Consider the following 18,273-nt stretch of genomic DNA (forward strand, 5'->3'; position numbering starts at 1 on the left):
CAGAGGGCTGGAGTGGAGCTCATGGCACCCGCATCTACACCTCACTCAGGGCAGCGCCACTGACTAAGATTCTGCAGGCCCTTCAAGTCTTCAAGTCAAGATCAGGGGTCAGAGCTGGGGAGCCACTAGTGGTCACCTAAGGGGGGTTTCGCCTCCTTTGAGGGGATCCTATGCCCTATGGAGAATCACCTTCAAATGACCCCTTCCTTCTCTGCAGTCACATCCGTGCACAGAGTCTGACCATTTTAGTGGGGAGAGGATTTCCTCCAGTACCCATGTAATCCAACCTCACTCTCTGGGGCAGCAAGCGGGGAGACTGAGGCCTGGGGAGGGGCCTGGATTTACCTCTCCCCAGTCTGGGGGAGTCTCCTGGGCCTCCAGGTAGGAGGGTAGGGGGCTCCTCAGGAGACACTGGGGCACACGGACCTGCCGGCCACCCACCTGACATTCTGGTGCCTCTTGACATAGAGGTTGTGGAAGTTGTTGTCGGGCAGGTAACGGCGGTCCCCACGCTCCTTGAGCCGCTCGATGATGGCCAGCTTCATGCCCATGGAGATGTGGGCGGGCAGCACGGACAGCAGCAGGTTCTCCTGGCACGCGGGCACGGGCGGAGCGGCGTCAGGCCTTCATCCTCTCTGTGCCCTGCCCCCCAGCAGCTGGTACACATCCTCCACCAACCCGCGGGCACACACCTCCCGTGGCCCGGCAGCCCCCCAGGGGACACCGGCACAGGTGTCCAGTCAGGCGCCCCGCGTACACACCGGGGACATCGTCAGAAAAAGGACTCAGGGCGTGGGGCCTGGGGGACGGCAGGGGGACGTGGGGTGGCGGCTCCAGGGTGCGGCGGTTCCCCACCTGCTGGCGCTTCTCGATGCGCAGCTTGCGCCGAATCTGGATGCACTTCACGGTGTAGGTGAAGAGGTCGCGGGAGGCGTCCTGCATGTGGTACTTGTGGAAGGCGCCCGTGAGGTTCCCGCACAGGAAGACCACCGCGATGGCCAGCAGCTGCGGGTGGGCCACAGCCGGCTGGGCATCAGGCCTGGCCCATGCCCCCAGGACACCAGCCCCCTTGGCGGGCTGGTGCTGGGACCCTCTCCCCGATCCCTGGCCTCCCAGGGGGTGCAGGCAGGGAAACTGAGGCCCAGACAGGGGTTGGTCCCCAAGTGAGTCGCTGTGACTGCAGGACAGGACTCAGGCCTGTGTCTGCATCCTCCAGGCATCCCCGAGTATAGAGGGCTCAGGACCCAGAGCCACTAAAACAGAGGCAGGAGCATGCCTCCTCACAGAGCCCAGGGGACACCAAGGAAAGTCACAGCAGGCACGGTGCCTGGTTGGCTGCCCGGAGCTCTGGCCTTCGCCTCCCAGACCGAAAACACAACTGACCATCCCCACTGACCATTCATAATCTCTCAACACGAAGAGAAGACAGGGTGTCCAACCCTGTCCAGTGGGGCTCTGATGTGAGCAGGAGAAACCTCTGAACAGGGTCTCACCCAGCACAGTGCGTTGGACCCAGGAAGGACCCTGAAGGTCTGGGCTGGAGGGAGAGGCTGAACCCTGGGGTACCCCAGGCCAGCAAAGCAAAGGCTGCAGGGCAGGGCGCCTGCCGACTGGGATAAAGCCTGGCCTGGAGGCCGCCTGTCAGCAAACCTCTGTCTCCAAGGCCTTCAACTCGCCCACACCAGCCTCAGCTGCCCTCAGCCTGAACCACTGCCCCACCTGAGGCTGAGCCGGCCCCACGCCCCTCACCTGCATCCCCACATGGACACTGGGGCTGGTGAAGGCTCCCACCATGATGGCAAGCACCAGGAGGTGGGAGGTGCTGGAGACGAGTCCGGCCACGACGGCCCCCCACATGCTGAAGGGCAGCAGCGTGTACACCACGAAGACCACGAACAGGAAGAAGGGCACCTGCGCACAGCACGCCATGAGCGCGGCCGCCCCACCACCCCACCCAGCCTCACTCAGCGAATGGGCCCAGAAGCCTGAGCGCTGAGTCTTCAGCGGCCAGTCCAGGATCCCGGTGCCCTCTGCCCTCAGGCTGGCCACTTTCCCCCACCCTGTGTGCTGAGAAGCAGCAGCAGACACATGTGAGAGCAGGAAAAAGTAAAAAACCTACCCAGCCTTGCAGCATGTCCTACAAGGCTGAGCCTATACAGCCTGAGCCTCCACTGGCCTTGGGGCCCAGGGAGCCCTTGCCTGGTGCCAGCTGCCCCCAGCTCTTCCTCTGCAAAAATGGTAACTACTGGAAGGCTGGGCAGGGCCTGTTCACCTGCCCCCTCCAGCGGCGCAGGCCCACCCACGCCGTCCACTCTCAGAGCTGGTCTGCCTGCTCCCGCCCTTCGGGGAGCAGTGCCCATCCCCATGCTTCCATGCATGGCTTCCATGACCCCAGCCCCAATAGTCAGATTGTGGCCAGCCCCTGATGACAATGACCATCCAGGGCTCGGCGCATGACCCAGGCCAGCCAGAGTGACTCAAGCTGTCTGAGAAAGGGCTCCCTCTTTCAGCTGGCTGGGGCAGGCTGGTCGACGGCAGCCTGGAGGCACTGCAGCCATCCGTGTGCTGAGCTGGGGATGGCCAGACAGGAAAGCAGAGCTGGAAGGAAACAGGATCTGGCCAGCCTGCTGAAGCCCCAGACTGACCCTGGGCCTTTCCTGCCACCTGAGCCAGTTCGGACCTCTTTGCCTCTTTGATTGGAGAAGTGTCATTTCCAGAAACGCCGTGGCTAGGCATTCAGGTGGCCCCTCCTCCCACCTCGCCCCCATCTCATCAGTGCAGAGTGGAGGGAACAAGACCAGCCCAGGGCCCATTCTCAGACACAGAACCACAGCCCGGGGAGAGGGGAGGGCCCGTGGCCGGTCCATTCAATGCTGATCAGCCTCCAAGACGGACCTGACGCCCAGGGAATGCAGGAGCTGCCAAGCACACCCAACCCCCAGGGGCGCCAGGGTCCCCTGCCCTCTTACCTGCTCCCAGGCACAGATGTCCTTCCTCGGCGAGTCAAAATCAAACACCAGCACGTAGCCCAGTGTCACAAGGCAGGCCCAGATGAGCAGCGCTGAAACCCTGAGCCCCCGCCGGTCGAGGCACTCGACGTACACAAGCGCATAGAGGGCCACAAACACAGCCAGCGTGAAGAACGCCGTCCCCAGGACGGCCCGCTGTCTGGAGGCGTCCTGGGTGGGACAGACACGCAGAGAAATGCCATGGCCATCCAGCAGAGCGCCACTTCTTCCAGGAAGCCTGCCAGGTTAGCCTGCCCAGCTTGCCTAAGCGAGGTCACCAGCGGCTCCCTCCTCGTCGGCAGTGCCCTTCCTCCCTCTGGACATCAGGCTCTGTGTCACCTCAGGCTTGGCGCTGTTGCCTCGGCTGGGGGTGCCTGCACCACCACCTTTCCCCAGTTGCCCTAAGCACCCTCCCTGGCCCGGCCTGGCCCTGGGACGGTCTCACTCCCCACTCCGTCTCCCCCAGGGACCCTGTGCACACCTGCAGGGCACAGGTATAAGCACACAGAAGCAAAGCTGTGGAAAGCCTCGGGGGGAAGGGCCATGGCTCCTAACTCTTAAAAGAATAAAGGATCTTTAAGGGGAAATGATGACCAAGGGCATCCGAGACGGGAGGAGTAAAGGAAAGATGCAGAAGTACACCTTGTAGGGAGGAGGGTAACAGGGAAGATCATGCACAGCTGGCGGGCACCTGGTTTCCCCCAGGGGCCCCTAAGCAAGACGAGCACAGAGACTGATCTGGGGGCAGGCCCACAGCAGGTGCTCCGTAACCAGCTGCCAAGTGACCAAATGTCCCTGAGTTTACACCCACAAAGACTCAGACAGCACTGATGGAGCACCTACTGGGAGCTGGCCACCTTTCCTTATTCATACCGCTCTATTAATACCCTTCAGTCTCTGAGGTTTCCTCCTAGAACCTTACTGTCCTATACAGCAACTACTAGCCATTTGTGGCCATGCAAAATTAAATTTCCACTAATTTAAAAGTAAATTTAAGGGACTTCCCTGGTTGTCCAGTGGCTAAGACTCTGCACTTCCACTACAGGGAGCGCAGGTTCGATCCCTGGTTGGGGCACTAAGATCCCACATGCTGCAGCCAAAGCATAAAAATAAATGAAAATGAAACAAAATAGAAGATTCTGTTCTTTAGACATATTATTTCAAGTGCTCAACAGCCACACACAGGTCATGGCTGTGGTGTCTGCCTGGACAGTTGTGCTGAGAAGGACTCTGAGACCACAGCCAGGCTCCCTGAGCATGAGCGCTGGGATTGATTCATGGTGTCTGCCTTGGTACCAGAAGTGGGTGCATGGACACACAGGCCCTCCCTGACCTAGACCTTCAATAGAATCAAAGTCCATTGTGGAGAAAAGTGACGGTCATTTATTTGCCCAAATTAATATACCATCTAAAACCACCCCAGACCTAAAAATTAAAATTAAAAATATGTCTTCCTCCAGCTTAAATATGCTCCATAACACTTTACAGATGCAGAATTTCAGGTTTAAAGAAGATAACGACGTGCCCAAGGCCTCACAAATACAGAGCATCAGAGCTGAGACCTGGACCCCAGGGAAGCCCCCAGCACCCACGGGCTGCCCCCACTCACCCCATAGCTGAAGGTGAAGATGATGAGAGTGGTGCAGGCAGCGATGGCCACCAGCAGGAGCAGGAGCAGGAGTGGCCCGTGTTGGCCGGTGAGGCGGTACTTCTCGTAGAGCGCATCCTGGTCGGGGCCCTCCTCGCCCTCGTTGAGGAAGTAGCGCCCCTTGGCTGGCATCCTCCACCTTGGCACGCCCACCCAGCACTCCACGCAGGAAACCCCACGGCCTGGGGAGCATTTGTCTGCTGACACCCACAGCTGCACGCCTAGGCCTCTGGCCTCTCCCAGCCTGGCAGGTGGGGCTTGGGAGGTACCCCCTCGGCTGGCACCTCCATGGGCACACACGGCCTGCACTGCTCCCACTGCCAGGCCTGGCTCACTGCACCGCCAGCATCCACCTCTGCATTCAGGTCCAACTGAATGGCCACTCGGGGTCCTCAGCTCTGCAGAGACACAAAGCAGACCGAGATCTGACCTGGGCTGGGAAGGCTGGGCATCAGGGGAGAGTGAGGTCAGGACTCACAGCCAGGTGTGATTATCGACCTTAGCCCAAACCTAACTTTCAGGTCTTGTTTAAAGCCTGGCCCACCCCAAGGTCATAAAGCTCGTTTCCTGTATTTCTTAGAACTGCGCTGTCCAACACAGTAGCCACTAGCCACACATCACTGTCAAAAATTAAATTTAAGTTGATTAAAAGTGAAATTAGGACTTCCCTGGTGGCTCACTGGTAAAGAATCCACCTGCCAATGCAGGGGACACGGGTCCAATCCTTGGTATGGGAAGCTTCCATGTGCCACGGAGCAGCCAAGCCCATGAACCACAACTACTGAGCCTGTGCTCCAGAGCCCTGGAGACACTACTGAGTCCACAGCCACAACTGCTGAAGTGGCGCATCTGGAGCCCGTGCTCCGCAATGAGAAGCCCACATACTGCAACGAGGAGCAATCCCCTCGCCCCAACCAGAGAACCCCCACGCGCAGCAACGAAGACCTGATGCAGCCAAAAATAAGTAAGTAAATAAAAACTTTAATGAAAGGAAAAATCAGTCCCATATAGAGGCTAACTGGAGAAGATAAATGGCAACAGGAGGTCGCAATCAGCCAAATCTATGAAGCGGGCTAGTCACAACAGCAGTGGTACCCAGGTGAGATCCTGGAGGATGTGCTAAAACACAAATCGCTGGGCTGCAGTCCCAGTGCTGTTTCACCAGGACTAGATGGGGTCTGAGAAGAAATGTGCATTTCTCACATGTTCCCAGGAGATGTTGAAGCTGCTGGTCCACACTTTGAAAACTACTGACCTACAGGACAAATAACCCACTATTAACCGTCAGTGACATGAGAGAAAGCAGGGATGTTACACGATAAAATAAATTTTTAAAATCTTACAAAAAACAAAAAAAAAGTGTTACTTGTTCAGTCATGTCTGACACTTTGCGACCCCGTGGACCTGCCAGGCTCCTCTATCCACGGAATTCTCCAGGCAAGAATACTGGAGTGGGTTGCCATTACCTTTTCCAGGGGATCTTCCCTACCCAGGGATCGAACCTGCCTACACTGCAGGCAGATTCTTTACCGACTAAGGCACCAGAGAAGCCCAAAAGTCTTACAAACCCAATGCAATATAGTGGACATTATCTAGACCTTGATTTTAAAAAACTGCAACTACAGGGACTTCCCTGGTGGTCCGTGGCCAAGACTGCACACTCCCGGTGCAGGGGGTCCAGGTTTGTTCCCTGGTTAGGGAACAAGATCCCACATGCTGCAACTAAGACCTGACACAGCCAAATAAATAAATTTTTTTTTAAATGTGCAACTACAAAAAGTTGTTTTGAAACAAGTGGTGAAATCTAAATGGGAACTGGGACTTCCCTGGTGGTCCAGTGGTTAAGAATCCAGCTGCCAACGCAGGGGACACGGGTTTGATGCCTAGTGGGAAGATCCCATATGCCACAGAGCAACTAAGCCCAAGCACCACAACTACTGAGCCTGAGAGCCCTAGAGCCCCTGCTCCACAGCAGGAGGAGCCACTGCAATGAGAAGCCTGCACACTGCAACTAGAGAGTAGCTTCTGCTCGCCGCAACTAGAGAGAGCCTGTGCAGCAAGGAAGACACAGCGCCCAAGTAAATACATGTGAACTGAAGGCAGGACGAGGTGAGGGAATTACACTTAATTTTTTGAGCATAATAATAGCATAAGAGGAGGGCAGGGCAGCCCACTCCAATACTCTTGCCTGGGGACTCCCCATGGCAGAGGAGCCTGGTGGGCCGCAGTCCATGGGGTCACAAAGAGTCAGACACAACTGAAGGACTAAGTACAGCAACACAACAGCATCACGATTACAGTGAAAACATTTTTAAAGGTGAACAAAAGTCAGTCCAGTCTCATTTCAAGTGCTCAACGGCCACACACAGCTAGTGGTTATCACACAGGCCAGTGCAGATACGGAGCCCCTCTAGCATCCAGAAACTTCTCCTGGAAAGCACTGCTCTAGCAATTTGACTACAGGTAGGCCTCCGTTCCATCTCACGGAATTTTCGGGTACAGTATGATGCAGGGGTCAAGCTCCTTTTTCTGAATGGGCATCTAATTACTCCACTGGCCTTGAGTGAAGCCACACTCTTCCCTCAAAAGTGCCACTTTTGTCCCAGGTCAGGTGGCCACACACGTGACGTCCATCTGCAGGATTTCTTCTGTTCCAGCGGTCCTTGTGTGAGGGCAGGGAGGTGGTAAGACTGCTCAGGGCAGTTACAAGGGCTGCAAATGGCCACTGGAGGAAGCTGCAAAGGAATGTCAGTCCAGAGACTCCAAAGATAGAAGAGCAGGGCAGCCAGAATCTCAGCATCTAAGTGAAGACCCCCAGTGAGCACCAGAGGCCGTGAGTAAGCTGGGGCCACCGTGAATCAGGACCCACTTGTGGCATTATTCCATCTAGGAGCTCCTGTTCCTCAAATCCTAGGCACAAACAGAAAAACCACATACTTGGAGGCAGAGGAAGGGGCTCTGTGCCAGAGGTCCAGGCCCCTGTGTTCCTCCTGGGCCCAGGCAGGGGTCCACAAGCCTTGGCAACCCTGAGCGGGTTGAGCCAGGGCTGCTGAAGTGTTCAAAGTGCCTGGACAAGCTACAAATCTGATTTCCGCATGAAATACCAGTCTTCAAATGTTGATAGCTAATTTTTAAAATGTGTGTGGTGTCAACAGCCAAAAGTGACTAAACAACCAAAACACGGAAACAACCTCAACATGCATCAACAGATGAATAAAGATGCTGTTCATACATGTACTACTCAGCCGTGAAAAAGGGTGAAATGATATCATGTGCAGCAACACAGATGCAACGAGAGATGATCACAGCGAGTGCAGTCAGAAAGAGGAAGACACATACCGGACGATGTCACTCACACGTGGAACCTAAGATATGACGCAAACGAACCTGTCTGCAAAACAGACTCAGAGACATGGAGAGCACGCCTGTGGTTGCCCAGGAGGCAGGGGGAGGGAGGGAGGGACTGGGAGTTTGGGGTTAGTAGATGCAGACTATTATATTTAGAATGAATCAGCCACAAGGTCCTACCGTATAGCAGAGGGAACTGTATCTCCCGGGATAAGCCATAATAGGAAAGAATATTTTGAAAAAGAATGTCTATATGTGGATAACTGAGTCACTCTGCTGTACAACAGAGGTCGGCACAACACTACAAATCAACTATAGTTCAGTAAAAAAAAAAATTCTAAAATTCACGGAGCAGAGCCCACCAGTCTGCCACCTCTCAATCGACACTAGTCTTTGTTCCAGCAGAGGCATGTTTGAGTACTAACCAGCCAAGACGCAGCCCCTGCCCTGAGAAGGCCCCACTCCGGGGCACACCTGACACAGCTGTAACACTGCCACACCAGGAGGCTGCACACACATCACGCTCACCCTCAACCTGTCAGGCCCAGGTGTTACAGCCATTTTGCAGATGCACAGCCGAAGCCAGAGAGGTTGAGCGGCTCGCCTAAACTCACACGGCTGGAGCTGGTTGGCAGAAGGGCCGGGACTCGAGCCCGGGTCCGCAGCTCCCAATCCAGGACCCCTTGGCCCAGGCTCATGGTTTCAGTCAACAGGGAAAGGCTTCCCTACAGAGCTCCTTCCAGAAGCAGCAGCTCCCAGGGACCGAACCAGCTGCCAAAACTGTACACAACACTGCCTGTCTCTGTGGCCGGGTGCCAACCCCAGGGCACCAGGACTGCCAGGCTAAGAAACCCAAACTCCAAGGGGCCAAGGCAACTCCCCACTGCTGCTCCATCCTCCCGGCACAGCCCCAGAATAGAACTGTGGGTGGCCAGGATGTGCACAAGCGCAGCCCCACCCACACGTGTGTGTACTCACACACACACACCAAGGGGCCTTTCACCCCCAATGCCAACCTGCCCTTCCAGGCACACAAAGCCTGGCTAAGCCAGCCAGGGAGAGAGAGGGATTAGCTGAAAGAGTCCTCGGAAACTCAGGCCTGGTAAACACTCCTCTTGGGGATCTAATTAGGCCACCTCCTGGGCAACGGCAGGCGGGCGAGAAGGTGGACAATGGGCAGCATGGGCACGGGGACTCAAACCACCCAGAGACACCGTCCAGCTTCTGGAACAAATGGAGCAGTGCAAGGCCAGGCTGGGAGGAAGAGCTGTGCTACTACCTCCCACAGACAAGCCAGCACCAACGGGTACCTCCACAGGCCATGCATGCATGCTAAGTCGTGTCAGACTCTTTGCGACCCTATGGACTATAGCCCAACAGGCTCCTCTGTCCATAGGATTCTCCAGGCATGAATACTGGAGTGGGTTGCCACGCCCTCCTCCAGTGGCTCCACAGGCCAGCTCCTCCCCAAAATGAGACCCAGAGGCCTCTCTGTCAGGGCAGGTTTCAAGGCTCTTCTTCTGCCAGTGCCAGCTCAGTTGGAAACTCAGGGGCCCCTCTGAGCCCCTGGATGAACTCCTGCCGCGTCTCCAACAAGCCTTTCTGCAACCTCAGCTCACAGGCCTTGTGACGGGGAGCTCATCCCCTCTCAGGGCGGTTTCTCCAGCATCAGGTGCTGCTCTGGCTGTAAGTCTGACCTTAGGTCAAGCCAGGCCCAGCCCGCAGCCCTCCGAACTCCCACACCCCCACCCCCGGGGTCCTGTGTGAACTCCACGGACACCTATAGCAGAGATCTCAAGGCCCCATTACCTGGAGGGGCTGGAGTCCCAGGCTTCCCTCACTGTCACTCCCACCTCACAGCAATGCTGGCGGGGGAGCAGCCCCTTCTCACAAAGGAAAGGGACCCCCCAAGGGTCCAGTGGGAGGGTGTTTCCTGCTTCTGCTAGGTGCAGTCTTCTCCCCCTCCCCCAGCCCCCAGTTCAGGGGCCACGTGACCCAGGCCTGGCTCATCAGCACAGTCTCTCCCAAGCCCCAGCGACTGATTTAAGGATGGTGTGTGCATGCATGCTAAGTCGTTTTAGTTGTGTTACTATGTAACCCCACGCACTACTCTATGCTACTCTGTCCATGGGATTCTCCAGGCAAGAATACTGGAGGGGGTTGCCATGCCTTCCTCCAAGGGATCTTCCTGACCCAGGGATCAAACCTGCGTCTCTTACATCTCCCGAACTGGCAAGTGGGTTCTTTACCACGAGCGCCACCTGGATGGACATGAGACCAAAACCAGTGAGAGTCCTCGCTGGCACTTCCGCTGGCCCATGAGGGAAAGATGCTCTCTTTGCCAGTGGCCTGGAGCTGGCAGCCAAGGGAGCCACACAGTGACAGATGTGACAAGGAAGCCCACAAGGAGAACTGGAGACAGACAGAGCCCTGAATATAGCCCCGGGGCCCCCGGATCCAGCTCTGTCAGAGGTTCAAGCAACCCCAAGATATTGACTCACAAGGGATAATCAATGCCCCCCCACGGCTGAAGCCAGAGCGAGCTTCTGGCACTTGCAACCAAGAGTCCCAAGGTCCGTGCTAGGCCTCCTGCCCCAGTGTGCTGTGTCCAGAAAGCCCTCATGGCCCCTTGAGGATCCAAGTCAAGAGAAGTTGGCTCAGAGGTGGCAGTAGGCCCCTGAGACGCAACCAGTCCCGGCTGAGACCTCCTCTGGGGAACCGTCCCCACCCCAACCTCGGTCTTATACCTTGGCCACCAGGTCCCTGACTGACCGGAGCAGCAGGGGGCCCAAGGGTGCAAGAGGCAGGGTGCTCCCTGTGTCTTCTCCAGCACCCTCCAGAGACTCCTGTGCAAGAGGAGTTAGGGAGCCCAGGCATATGCTTAGGCAGAAATTGACAGCCGGGGAATCAAGCTTGCTCCCCCAAGTGGCCCTGGTGGGCTCCGAGCTCCCTGCATACCCAGGGCCTGTGACTGAGCGGGACAGACCATCACAGAATCTACTGGGTGCCCACTGTGTGCCCAGCGCTGTCTGAATCCAGATGCCTGCCCTGTAGGTGAGACTCCTGTGTCTCTTTTATGGATGTGGGAACTGAGCACATAGAGATTCAGTTACTTGCCTGGGGTCACACAGCTAGTAAAAGAGAACCGGGAGATTTGAGTACAGGCCGCCCAGGGTCCTGCCCATCTCCCTCGCAGTACTGGCATCCACAGAGCCCAGAACGTCTCCAGATGCAAATCCCTTCCAGCCCTCCCCCTTTTCAAGGCTCCAGAGAAAGGGTGGGGGGCAAAGTGGACTCCGTCAAAGTACCTCCCTCTGCCTTCCAGGGGCAAGATCAGGCAGCCATGCCAGGGAACGTCCTCACAGCCAGCAAGATCAGGAGGGCCTCCTTCTCCAGGAAGTCCTCTGAGCTACCCTCACACACTGTCTTCTCCCTTCCCTGCAACCAGAACAGGACTGGGGTCTTCCTGTCAAATACTGATGGGCAGGGGTCCATGTTCCTCAGCTAGAGGAGCCTGGAGAGAAGGCTCTAGGACCTCGAATTATGACTGCAGGACCCGGCCCTCTGGGCACTCAGGAAACCCTTCCCAGCGGAACTGGCTGATCTAGCAGCCCCCTCCCAGCCCTACCACACCCCTAGGGGAGTGCTAGCCCACCCCAGCTTTCACAGACACAGACAGGATACCCACTTCCTCACCCAAGCAGCACTGGCAGGAACCCAGCCCGGCTTCCTCTGGCCCTGCCCTGGCAGGCCCCGTTGCTGCGTGGGGCCTGGCGGCCCCAGAAAGGGGAAGTGGGGCCTTGGGTTGTAAAGCAGGGCAGGCAGGCGGGCCTAAGGAGAGGAGAGGCCCCACTTGGGCCTTTTGGGCCAGTCCGTGTACCCACACTCTGCCCACGTGACCATAATGCTGCAGGCAGGAGACCCCAGCCCAGTGCCCCCAGCCCAGCGCCCCCCAGCCCAGCCCCCCTAGCCCAGTGCCCCCAGCCCAGCGCCGGGTGACTGGCAGATCTGATCACGTTAATGTCACCTCCTTCAGGAGACCCAGAGCTCTGGGAGGGGAAGCCAGAAGCTGCTCTGCCCAGCCCAGCACAAAGAGGCACCCAGAAACCCTCTCCAAGCCATAGCTCGTGTGGGAGCCCAACCTCCCTCTGCCTACCCTTTTCTCCCAGCACTTGTCCCTGTCGAGTTCTTCCAAGACACCTCTCAAACATCCCCACACTGCCTCACCAAAATGATGTGGGATTTAAGTCCATGTCCTGCAGCTGGGCCCTGGCAGGTGCTTGTGGGACGGACAAACGGATAAGCCAAACTGAACCCGGCAGAAAGCTGGCAGAAAGCAGGCAGGGCGGCTTCGGTGGGGGTTTGGCATTAAAGCATAAGATGGTGAAAGCAGGCAAAAAGGTCTTCCTCAGAACAGGAAGCACCTGCCGCGTCACACCTCTCCCAGGTGATCTGTGCCTGGGAGGGAGGAGACCTGGGTTCAAGCCCCAGCTCTGCTGCCTTTGGCCACGTGAGTGGCAGAGGCTCTCAGGCTCCATGCCTCCCTCACCAGTAAGCTGATACCCAAGGTAGGGGGAGAGTGAGGCACGGGTCCTTGTGCCAACAGGCCAAGTTTGCGAGGACAAAACAGCACATGTCCCAGAAGGAAGCTCAGTTCCTAGAGCTGAGAAAGCCCAGCCATGAGGTCCCCACAAGAGAGACTGAGGTGCAGGGGCAGAGTCCCTAACAACCCTTTACCTGATCTCCCCACCTCCTGGTGACAGCCTGCAATGCCACCAGGAAGGGGCAAAAGCCAAAATCCCCCAACAGCATAAGTCCCCAGCCAGCCCTGCTCCCCAGGACCCCCAGACTGACTCCAAGCCAGCCTCCAGGGAACGCAGGTGGCCACTCAGTCTTGGGGTCCAGACACCTGTGTCCCAGCCCTGGCTCTGCCAACGTGCTCTGTGACCCTTACCCCATCTGGGCCACGGTTCTCCCTCTTGCAAAGAAGTACTTAAGTAAGATCTCCAAGGCCCAACAAAAAGAAGTATCACTTGGCCCCAGAGGGCTAATCCTTGGGGTGGGATAGGGAATTGTTCTTTGTTCCTGAAATCTGCCCTTCTACTTCTCCTCCGGATTAGGCATGACCTAGTCAGTCTTGCCCAGCATCAGGGTCTTTTCAAATGAGTCCGTTCTTTGCATCAGGTGGCCAAAGTATTGAAGTTTCAGCTTCAGCGTCAGTCCTTCCAGTGAGTATTCAGGACTGATTTTCTTTAGGATGGACTGGTTAGATCTCTTTGCAGTCTAGTTAATCTTTGATACTGATGGATATTCTCTGTCCACAGGTAGAGTGACAATGGAAGTTTCTTCCTGTTTTTCCCCTCTTCCCCCTATTAGCTATTACCTCCTTGACACAAGAACTGTGCTTTGAGTCCAGCTGAATTTTTACTGAATTTTCCTTTAAGTAACGTCTTTTAAATGTCTCTCTTCATTTTCTTCAGGGACTGGCAGGTAGCTGGATTTTGAAAGTATCTACTGCCAGGATAGCATGTTATCACAGGCCACAAAAATACCATATACATGGTGGGTTAGGCAGACTTCGAAGATATTTGAGGCTCGGCACTAGAATTAAAGATCATGATTTGGGTTATAACCAAAAACCTAGCTTCTCTCTGGCTGAAGTTTACAGTTGTCTTGAAATTTTATCAATCATAAATTGATTATAACATCTGAGGTGAAGGGAGAAAAATGAAATAAAGTTATCACCAGAGTCCCCTTCAGAGGCTGGCATAGGAAAGCCAGCAGACAGAAGATGAGCAAACTTGGATCTCAGAGTTGGTTACTACTCCTGGGGCTTTCTAGAAGAAAGAGAATCCAGTGTATAAACCACCACAAGCTTGTGGTCAGTGTTTATGAGCTTTGGATCTCTTTGTGCATTTCTCCTACCAACAGAACTTCACATTGTGCAAAACCCTTCACGATGTGCAAAACACACTTAATCAGACTTTTTTTTTTTTTTAATTTAAAAATACCTTTTTTTTTTTTTGGCTGCACTGAGTCTCTGTTGCAGTGTGTGCAGTATGAGGGCTTCTCTTGTCGAGGCACCAGAGCTCTGGAGCACAGTCTCTCTAATTGCAGTGTGGGTTTAATTGCCCTGAATTATGTGGGGTCTTGGAGAAGGAAATGGCAACCTACTCCAGTATTCTTGCCTGGAGAATCCTGTGGATGGAGGAGCCTGGTGGGCTGCTGTCCATAGGGTCGCACAGAGTCGGACACGACTGAAGCGACTTGGCATGCATGCATGCAGTCAATCTCTAAAACACAAACACCCACAAGGTTCCAGCCTTCAGGGATAATCAATCTGGTCTGCAATCTCCTGCGCCAGTTCTAATGAGGGTTAGGGACTGCCTGGACAGAGTTCATCTGTTCACTCACTCACCTTGACAGAGATTTACACACTCACGGCTTCTGCAGATGTGCAGCAACACCTCTGTGTGCCGGAACCCAGGCCAGGGGCCAAGAGCAAACGCGGCTCCAGGCCCAGGTTTTCAGGTGGCAGAGACTTCAGTGTCCCCTTCCCCTAGCTGTGTGCAAAGGGCTCTGCACACAGTGGGTGTTCAGGCAACAGTGCTGATTAACTGACTACTCAACCAGGGTCTCGTATCGGAAAGAACAGCTGTATTTTCCCCACACTCCTGCCTGAAATCCACCATTAGTGATTCACCCCTTTAAGCCCCACCTTTATTAGGCCCCCCTTAGACTAAAACACTTTCATGCCCACGTTTCATTCCTGTTCCCTTCCCCCTTGATAAGGAGGAACAGAAAGGGGAAGTCCAGCTGGCCTTCAGAGACCTCGTGTGGCGCTAGTCCTGCCCAAGAAGCCACAACAGTGGGCTTCCCATGACCCAACCAGTGGTCCACTGGTAATGGTGGATTTAACCCAGAGCAGCCACTGTCCTGGAGATGGCAAGAAAGATTTAGGTTTAAGTCTTAACTCCTGCACTGCTAGCTGCCTGATTAAAAAGTTAGCAAAACCCAAAGGAGGGAGAGAAAGCTTGTCATAATTTATACTAGGATGATTTCCAAAGAGCAAGAAACCATGAAAGAATTCTCAAATAAGGCTGCAGTGACTAAGTCCTTTCTAACCCAACATGAAACCTAAAAGGGATAATGAAAAGACTAATAAATTCATTACAATTAAAAATTTTTTTCTACATAGTAAGAGCTATCAAAAGCAAAATCAAAAGATGAGCAAAAGATTATGGAGACATTTGTAATTTTTATCCCAAGAAGCTAATCTCTCTCATATATAAAGAGTTCCTACAAATCAAAAAGAATAATAACCTAATAGAAAAATGGGAGGAGTATGAACAGAAAATTCACAGAAGGACAACCCAAATCTCTCAAACATTTGGAAAGAAACTGACTTCACCCATAATAAGAGAAATGAAAATTTAAAATACTGTGGAAAACCATTTTTATATATCTACTTGGCAAAGATCAAAGCATTTCACAAATCTGTGTTGGCCAGACTGGGGGGAAACAGACACTCACCCCTGGCAGGCATTAGATTCAGCACAACCGCTGCAGTGGGCATTTTAGTCATACCTCACTGAGTCACTAATGTACACACACACCTTTTGATCTGGCAAACCTACTTCAAGTAATTTATCCAACAAACACTTTCACATGTGTGAAACTTGACTTATACACAAGATTATTCATTGCAGCATTATTTGTAAGTACAAAAGACTGAAAACAATGTGTGTATCAGTCTGGAGAAGATAAATCACAATACATTCTTATAGTAGAATACTATGCAACTGTCAAAAAGATACAGCAGCTTGAACCATACTATGGCAGGGTATCCTGTGAAAAATCCACATGAGGAAGGTCACGCCTGGAATGGATTAGGACCAAACCAGGACACAGAAACACCAAAACTGCTGCCTTAACAGAGTGAACAAATTTTCTCATTTTCAGTTTCTATTTCTAAGCTTATAATACAGCTTATGTAATTTTTAAAGTTTTCAATAGAAAAAAACAAGATCTATCATATACATATTGCCTATCATTAACAATACTGCAATGAACACTTAATTTTCAACATGGTAGATTTTGTGTGTTCTTAGCATAAAAATAATAATGACAAATTAAAAGCGGGGAGGAAACTTTGGGTTGTGAGGGACAGGAGTACAACAGAGATTGTAGTGATGGTTTCACGGGAGTATACATATCTCCAAACTTATCAAGTACTACACAATCAAAATGCACAGCTTTTTGTATGTCACTCATACCTCAATAAAGAGGTTTTTCATAAATACATAAAGTAAAAAATCAAGGAGAAACTCAAATAAAGTGATTGATAACTGAAGTGACACTCTAAATATATTAACATAGATGTGTTCCTGGCATGTTTGTCAGAACGGGTGTATATGTGTGTGCGCACAGATGTATAAATATGTATGTGAATACCCCAAACGTAAATGTATGTGTGAGTCGCTCAGTCATGTCCGACTCTTTGCAACCCCATGGGGTGTTGCCTAACAGGCTCCTCTGTCCATGTGGTTTTCCAAACATAAATAGAGTGTATAAATCAAAGAGCTTCCCAGGTGGATCAGTGGTAAAGAATCCACCTGCCAATGCGGAAGACGGAGAGATGCAGGTTCAATCCCTGGGTCAGGAAGATCCCCTGGAATAGGAAATGGCAACCCCCACCAGTATGCCTTCCTAGGAAATCCCATGGACAGGGGAGCCTGGCTGGTACATTTCATGAAGTCTCAAAGAAGTGGATACAACTGAGCGACTGAGTAAACACACAACACAAACAAAATAAGAAAAACAGAAAAACAAACCCCAGATTCATCACGCCCCTGAAAAAGTTACCTATCCTTTTGGAGCTGCAGTTCCCTCATTCGAAAAAAAAAAGGGGGAATAATGTTCTGAACGCCCAGCACTTTGAGGAGATTCAGTGGAGGTGATGCAGGCAGAGTGTGGGGGCTGCACCTGGCACAGCATGCCCAGGTCAAGAGAACAGCACTATTAGGGTGGCAGAAAGGGCCTCGAGGGCTAGAGGCGGCCCGGATGCGGTCACAGGCCACAGCGCTGAAGGGGTCAGAGAGCTCTCTCCGGAAGTGGCCTGGCCTCTGGAGTGGACAGAGCCACACCAACCCCTCAGGGCTGCTTTCTGGGGCATGAGCAGGGTCACCCTCACAGGGGCTGACTCTCCAAGTGGTGCCTTGCTGGGCTCGAGAGAGCGCCTGTCCACTGGGCCCGAGGAAGGTGGGCCCGAGCCAGAGAGAGCCTCCAGGCAGCACCAGGTCCTCACCCCCGAGGCCTCTAGGGCTGCGGAGAGGGGAGAAAGCACAATACCCTCCCTCAAGGCACGCTCTGCGGACCCGAAGGGAGACAGACAGGGCAGGAAACCGGCCCGTGGGTGTCCCTGACTGGTCAGCCTCTGAGGATCTGCTGCAAACAGGCGAAGTCCTTGCATCCTGACCCCCGGGGCGGCTCAGGGGTGCTCTCAGTCTAGTTTCAGCCAGCGGAACCAACTCTGGGATCTCAAGCTACTTGTCCAAAGCCTCCAAGCTGGGATGCGAACTCAGAGCTGCCCACTACAAGCACCAGGCTCCTTCCGAACCCCACGTCGGCATCTCCTGATATGTGCTCTGTCCAACCGCAAGGCTGTGAAAAGGCACACACGCAGAGCCATGCAAGTGGAGCCACACACGCGGGGCCACATACACCCCAGTCTCTAGTCACAGGCAGCACTGGCCTTACCATTCTCTTCCTCTTTCTCTAAAGATACCCAAGACGGAGTCGCTCAGTCATGTCTGACTCTTGCGATCCTATGGACTGTGGCCCACCAGGCTCCTCTGTCCACAGGATTTCCCAGGCAGGAATACTGGAGTGGGTTGCCACGCCCTTCTCCAGGGGGTCTTCCTGACCCAGGGATCAAACCTGGGTCTCCCACATTGCAGGCAGACTCTTTGCCAACTGAGTCACCAGGGAAGCCCAAAAATCTTGCAATGCAGGAGACCCAGTTTTGAACCCTGGGTCAGGAAGATCCCCTGGAGAAGGAAATGGCAACCCACTCCAGTATGCTTGCCTGGAGAATTCCATGAACAGAGGAGCTTGGTGGGCTACAGTCCATGGGGTCGCAAAGAGTCTGACATGACTGAGCGACCACCACTTTCACTTTCAAAGATAAGCTGTACACATTAGCGAATTAAAGATTCTGAGAAGTCCTGTAAGAAACCAAAGCAGCTGAATTAATAAACACGGCTGAAC

The 18,273-nt window shown here is 53.8% G+C and overlaps 1 protein-coding gene across 8 annotated transcripts in view; it reads right to left on the bottom strand.

Moving 5' to 3' along the window:
• The window catches only part of ADCY7 (adenylate cyclase 7), a 62,514-nt gene that overhangs the window by 23,225 nt on the left and 21,016 nt on the right, over positions 1-18,273 (bottom strand). For all 8 annotated transcript variants that reach the window (XM_088830255.1, XM_055412808.2, XM_088830254.1 and 5 more), the window contains 5 exons: positions 4,618-5,054; positions 2,970-3,179; positions 1,750-1,911; positions 856-1,005; positions 442-590 (listed from right to left, as the gene is read on the bottom strand). In XM_088830255.1, coding sequence (XP_088686381.1) covers positions 442-590; positions 856-1,005; positions 1,750-1,911; positions 2,970-3,179; positions 4,618-4,788 — 842 coding nt within the window. In that variant the 5' untranslated portion in view covers positions 4,789-5,054. The remainder of the gene's footprint in view (positions 1-441; positions 591-855; positions 1,006-1,749; positions 1,912-2,969; positions 3,180-4,617; positions 5,055-18,273) is intronic.

Source organism: Moschus berezovskii, chromosome 22 (genome assembly GCF_049115385.1).
Source record: "Moschus berezovskii isolate FMDL1 chromosome 22, NW_MosBer_1.0, whole genome shotgun sequence".
NCBI lineage: Eukaryota > Metazoa > Chordata > Mammalia > Artiodactyla > Moschidae > Moschus > Moschus berezovskii.